The following is a 6861-nucleotide window of genomic DNA, read 5'->3' on the forward strand; positions in this document are numbered from 1 at the left end:
CCCAGGTCTCTTAGGTGATGCTGCAGCCAAGATGGCGCCGGCGGCGGCCGCGGTTCCCTGAGCGCAATGCTCCGAATCCTCGGCGGCGGCTGTGGCCTCGGCCGGGGCCTCGGGTCTCTCCCGGGCGTGAGCGCTCAGGCGCCTCTCCTCCGGCCGGGTTAGCCCGGATAGAAGAGGAGTCGGCAGTGAGGGACAGTACGAGAGCGCGGCGCCTCCCGCCCCGGCACCATGGCTGGGATCATCAAGAAACAGATCCTGAAGCACCTCTCCAGGTCAGTGAGCGCCTCAGGCGTAGGAGCCAGTTCGCCTCCGCGCTAGCCTGCTCTGGAGGCATCCTGCGGTTTCGGGGGCGGAGGGGACTGGCAGCGTGCTGGCGGCGACCTTTGGGCTTCCCGACTCTAGCCGGGGCACAGGTCGCCGCGGCCCCTGATCTCCCGTCGCCGGCGGCGCCCGGGGCCTCACGAGTCAGCTCCTGGATGGGTTCTTCTCACGGGGCCGGCTCGCGGAGGAGCTCGGAGGGGGCGGGCTGGGGGGCGTCCCGGGGACCGCTCGGTCCTGGCGGAGGCTGGGGATGGCCTGGCGTCGCCCGGGTACCTGGCTGATGGTGTAGACTCGAGCTAGCGCTCGGTGCTCGCCTCCCTCGGAGCAGGGCGGCTGGCGTAGTGTGGACTCTCGGGGCCGAGGCGGCGTTCTCAGTGAAACGTTCACCTTGTGATTGTTCTGAATGCCCCCACCTCGCCTTCCCGCTCTGATACATGAGAGGGTGTGCCTGTTTGCACAGTTCAGATTTGCTTTAGGTAAATCACCAGGGTTCCCCGCTTTAGCAAGTTCTTTCTGGAGTCGTTTTAGTCCCACATCATTCTTACTAAACAGTTTTTTGCCTTTTTGCATCTGACACCCTTAAATTCAGGGAGTTAACATCTGTGGTGCTTAAATCCAAGACATGTCATTTTCATTCTTTCCATTTCATAACGCGGTTTTAGTCAGAAACATGACTCAGTAAAGCTGGCAGTTTGTTACTGCTCTTGGCTTTTCCATATTTGTCTTAAGATACTGGCTAAACGTAGGATCTTGTTTCAAGTTAACAACGAATTCAGGGCGCTTTGGTTAGGATCCCTTTCTCTTCGTCATTTGTAAGTTGATGATTACTTTTAACTGGTTTTAGGAAGAGATTCGGGTATAATGATAGACATATAGTAAACATAATTCCTGATTCTCCAGATCGTTTTATACCACAGATTATATATTGGGGAACAGAATCGGTGCTTCTGTGATTTAGCTAATATTTTCTTCACTTAACAGCATTTAATAAGATATAGCATCGTTGTTTTTTTTAAAGTAGCAAATTATAACAGCGTTTATTATACATTTCTCAGTAATATCACTAACTGGAAAGTTTCTTTGAAAATTGTACATATGGTACAATACTGAACTATCTTATTTTGGAAGAAAGCTTTATTTCTCTACTTTTTATTATTTAGTGTGACTTTCATCAGATGTCCTCCCACCTTTCTCCTACCCAGTTCCACAAGAAAATTCAGACCTACAGAAAATGATTTGAGTGTCTATTTTCTGATTCTCCCAAGGATAATGTTTTATAGCTAGCACCATGCCAGATACCCAGAAAAGTTAATTCAATCAATAAATGTCTTAAGGCATTACACTAGAGTGTAATTCTCCTGTAGAACTCCATTTGAGAAGAGCTCTTAAAAATTAAGAACAAAGATGTAATGGCTTTCTTCATAAAATAGACAACACCCACATATTCGGAATTGAGTCTTTAGGACTGTTTTTTAATCTGTATGATTTCTAATAGCTGTGTAAATAGTAATGAGAATTTTTTTTTCAGAGGTGAGTTTTTGAAATACTTGAGTTTTCAGTTATTCCGTATTTCAAAATGTCCTTAACTCAGGTGACTGAAGAGTTATCAAATTAATATTTTTGGTTAATATATTAATCTTAGTGTCGTTGCAGTCATCTTTTAAGAAAAATACAGTTTTTCATAAATCTAAAGGCAAAACAAGGTGGATGTTTTGATAAATTGATAGTTATTCAAGCAGAAAAGAACTCTTGAAATTATCTCAAATTTAATTTTATAGATTATCCAGTAATAAAGATGGCACTGTATTGATCTAGTGGTCTGTAATACAATTTAATATAGTAGGATATATTACTTTCTAGTAATAGACATCTCATGTGGCCTGTGGATGAAACCCATGGCACCTTCTCAAAGGAGGCTTTTTGTGACCATACAGTTTAAAATTGTGAACTCTCATGCTCCCAGTCCCTCTTCCTTGCTTTATTTTTCTCTATAGCACTCATCCTCATCTCATCTGTCATATGTATTTATTTATTTGCTGTTTTTGTCTCTCTCTCCTTGAGCACTCAGCAACGGTTTGCTGAATGAGCTGACTCCCTCACGTTACTGTTCTTTTTAACCGAGGCAAGATCGTATGCCACCAATATCATCGTGGATTTGGGAATGGCCAGTCTCCCTGTGGTTTTAGGAAGCAGTGAATAATAGAATCATTGAATAAATGTGGTGCCCTTGGTGTCCTGGAAAGGAAGAACTAGGAAAATAACCCAGTTCTTTTTTCTATAAGATTTTGTTTTGTTTTGGTGGCTGGCTGTTATGGGGATCTGAACCCTTCACTTTGGTATTACTTAGATCTTATACAGTCTTATATAGGGTGTCTTCCGGTGAGGAAATGACCTAGTTCTTATATAGGAGGGTCTCAAAGTAAGGAAGAAGACTAGGAACCAATAGGAGAAAGAGAATGCTCACTCTGATCCTTGACATTGAAGAACTCTGGGGTGAAATTTCAAGATTAAAACCAGCATTGCCCAGATGTAATGACTTGTAAAGCTGGTATTTTAGAAAAGTATGAAAGAGGAATTGTTCTTAAGAGATTAACAAATGCTTCAAGTAAATACTGAACTATTTTAGAATTGTAAATCTATGTACTTGTTCCTTGCATAATTGTTGTTTAGCTTGTATTCCAAGTATCTCTTGCATTAATAAAAAATTTATGTACTTGACTGATCTTAAATTAGGACAGGGAGTGTGTTTGGAAGAAGGGGAAGCTTAGAGTAGTTACATTTTTAAGAGAAGTGAAACAGGAAAAGCCTTTGAAAGAGATATTACCCTGATCCTTCAAACTACAACACAGAATGTGTCTTAGAGGCTCTTCGTAGAGAGCCTTTTTTCACAAGGGAATGGGAAGTTCTAAAGAAAAGTTATAACATATAAGAAAATAAGACCAGGAGATACCTTTTAGCTTAAGACCTTGTTAACTGTTGAGAGAGAGAGAGAGAGAGAGAGAGAGAGAGAGAGAGAGAGAGAGAGAGAGAGAGTGGTGTGTGGTGTGTACAAACACCTGAGTACAGATCGGTGAAGAGGCCGGGTATTTAATTAAGGTAGGGTTAGGGAAGATTCAGATACAAATGGTCCTCTCCCCCTCACTCCCTTAGGCTCAGGGCATACTATACTAGGCACAAGGTTTACAAAGTTCACAAGGAGAGGCATGGCAGGGCAGACATACATCTCCTGGATGGAGTCTTCCTATAGTTTAAAGCAGTGGTTGTCAATCAGGGGCAGTTTTGCTCTCCAGGGGACACTTGACAATGTTTGGAGACATTTTTGAATGTCACGATTTGGGGGTGCCACTGACATCTAATGGATAGAGGCCAGGAATGCTGCTAAAACATCCTGCAATGCACAGCACCGTCTTCCACAACATAGAATTTATTTGGCCAAAATGTCAGTAGTTCTGAGCTTGAGAAACTGGTTTAAAGTGTACAGATTATTGAGTTAGAACACTGTGCTAGTTAAGGTTATTTGTCTGCAAATAGTAGAAACCTGCTTTATTTAAGTAAAAAAGAAAATGTAACAGAAAGCTATCGGAGTGGGTCACAGAATCAGAGGCAGATCCGAACAACCAAACCAAGGGAAGGGCAGGAACCAGCCAGCTGGTAGATTCTCATTAGAAGAGTTCTTGCTCTTAGAGCAAGGTTTCTCAGCCTCGGCACTATTGACATTTTGGCCTAGATAATTCTTTGCTGTGGAGGGGCTGTTCTGTGCATTGTAGGATATTTAATGCCTCCAGACATTGCCAAATGTCCCTGGGGGGAGGGGGCAAAATCGCTCCTGGTTGAGAACCACAGCTTTAGGGTGCTGCCCCATCTCCCACAACTGCCAATCTCTCCTATCAAGTTTCAGATTCCCAGGAGATGGCACCTTTGTTGCCCGGTTCTATTTATCCATGGATCAATTAGCAATGGCAAAGGGTTGTACAACAAAGATAAGGTCATGGGGAGAATTATTTTGAGCCAGGCTTGTTGCTCCATTCTGTGTCTGTAATAGGCATTGAACTAAATTTGATTTCCAAGGGCCTCATTTGCTATGTTAAAGAAATTGAACTTCATCCTGGGGTTAAGGAGTGACTGCTAATAGAGATAAAAGAGGGATGTGATCATTAAAGAAATCTGGTTTTTGGAGTCTAGGGTTCAGGAGCAATATCTGGGAACAAAAATGGAGTCTACAAATGGGCTCTGAATAACTTAAGTAGAAAACTAATGTATTGGAAGGATATTGATGTGCCACAGAATTTGCGGGAAGGTTGGAAACTTGGAAATGGACTGGATCCAGACCAGCTCCAAGGATCTAGGTAGGAGAAACTACTTGACAGTCTCAGCGTGATTTGTTCCATAAACTAAGTGGAAGGAACAATTAAAAAGGGAGAGTGGCTGAGAAGATTGTGTTTAGAATATTGTGTTTAGAATATTTGTTATAGAGATTAGGAAGGGTTGAGCACTTGCAGGATCATGTGACTGATTGGCAAAGTGATGAGAGAGCCTAGGATGCCTCACAATGTGTTGATGGGGTGGGCCTGTACGTTCAGGCAGTGTAAGGAAGGAGGGGGTGGGCAGCAGCTGATAGCCTGAAGAGGAAAGGAAAGACCCATCAAAGGATTGGGAATGCTATCTAGGTAGAAGAGCAATGGAGTGCAGTAATGAGAGAAATGGAAGGATTGGACAGTATCTGAAAGTGTCATATTGGAGTTTTAAGATTTTAGGGGTGAAGTAGGCCTGGTTTAGGGCAAATTATCACATATGGCCATGGAAGTAAGTTGCTCAAGAGAGAAGTTAAGGTGCACACAATTGTAGATTAATACTGCTAGGTCTGTAATCTTTCCTGTATTGGACTTCCTGAAAGGAAATACAGCAAAGATTAGTCTGCCAGAAATTATTTTTTTCAAGTAATAATTTCATATCATCATTGATAGGCTAATTATTTGCATTCTTCACTTGTATAGTAAAAATCAATAAATACTTTTTGAGAATTTTTGTATTATAGGTTCTTGAGAATTTATGTATGACACACATTGGGCCTTAGAGATACAAATATGAGTTAAGACATAGTTTCAACTTTTGAGTAACTTTAGTGATTCCTATTCTGGTATAAGAAGCATGACTTAGGATCACTAACTGTAATCTATTTCTAAACTGTACTGCCATATGAAATTTGCAATATAAATTCGAGATTTGGTTTTCTAGGATTAGGCATCTGGGAAAAAATTGGAGTTAAATATCCTTCTTGGATTATAAATAAGTTTACTTTTATAGGTTTGGGGTTTTTTTAAAGCAATTTTTGGTGACTTAAATTGACAATATTTATTTTTAAATAATCCCCAGTAATGTAGATTTTGACACTAGATACACTAGTTGTTTATTTAACAAATAATTTACTGATTGCCTACTTAGTACCAACTCCATAGTGCTAGAAATATGGTAATGAAGAGCATAGACAAAAATCCCTGCCCTCGTGGAAATTACATTTTAACCAGAGGAGACAAATAGTAAATAAATGAAATGCATCAGTTTGTGTTAAGTGCTGTCGACAAAAGTAACACAGAGAAAGTGGATAGAAAGTACAGGAAGGGTAGGATGGAGTTTGCAATTTTAAATCTGGTGATTGGGAAGGCTTAATTGAGATGGTAATATTTGAGAAGAGACCTGAAAAGGGTGGCAGAGCAAATGCAAAGGGCCCAGAGTTGGGAGCTTATTTGTCATTGTTGAAATAGATCAATGCCACCAATATACGTGAAGTGAGTAGACAAAGATGAGATCAAAGAAAAAACAAGAGCCAGATGATGTGGGGGCTTGTAGAGACTTTAGTTGTGACAACCCAAAAAAAGATCCTGAGGCATTTGTATCAGAGAGTTTATTTGGGCCAATATGTGTGACTCTCCTCAGGGAAAACACCACCAAGTTGCCTTGGGAATTACCAGCAGAACTTTAGCATTTTTATAATCACAGAAAAGTGAAGAACAAAGGGGAGAAAAGGGGACAGCCCTTTAATGAGCACTTCAGTTTTACTATTGGTTGCATAGCATCTTATAGGCTAATGATTGGTTCTTGGTTTTATCCTAGATACGGATGTATGAGTAAGGGTCACAAGATACATTTTCAGCATTTCTAAGTTAATACAACTTCTTTAGGCACCGGTAAGTCTGGTTTTAGGTTAAAATAGTCGTGTGGTAACAGTTCCAGAATGTGTGGACATGGCCGCATCTCCCATTCCCCCAGGGCTTTTAGGAATTGAGCTGACGTCAGAGCAGATTTCTGGTTTGTCAGCTTTACCCTGAATGAAATTGGAAGCCACTGGAAGGCTTTGAGCCAATAAATAATAGGAGGTCAAGGGCAGAAGCAGGAGCCCAATTAAGAGATCGTTAACTATCCAAGTGAGAGAGGTACTGCCTTGGACCAAGGTAGACATAGTGGAGTTGAGGTAGGTTCTAGATGTATTTTTTACTTTTTTTTTTTTTTTTTTTTTTTTTTTTCGTGACCGGCAACGGATCC

General features: G+C 41.4%; 1 protein-coding gene across 2 annotated transcripts in view; it reads left to right on the forward strand.

The window, feature by feature from the left end:
* The first annotated feature begins 13 nt into the window (after positions 1-13).
* Positions 14-6861, forward strand: part of UHRF1BP1L (UHRF1 binding protein 1-like) — an 84308-nt gene continuing 77460 nt past the window's right edge. The window contains exon 1 of one of the 2 annotated variants that reach the window (XM_008588780.1): positions 14-272. In XM_008588780.1, coding sequence (XP_008587002.1) covers positions 229-272 — 44 coding nt within the window. In that variant the 5' untranslated portion in view covers positions 14-228. The remainder of the gene's footprint in view (positions 273-6861) is intronic. The other variant, XM_008588781.1, reaches the window with a different exon arrangement.

Source organism: Galeopterus variegatus, unplaced genomic scaffold (assembly GCF_000696425.1).
Source record: "Galeopterus variegatus unplaced genomic scaffold, G_variegatus-3.0.2 Scaffold5031, whole genome shotgun sequence".
NCBI lineage: Eukaryota > Metazoa > Chordata > Mammalia > Dermoptera > Cynocephalidae > Galeopterus > Galeopterus variegatus.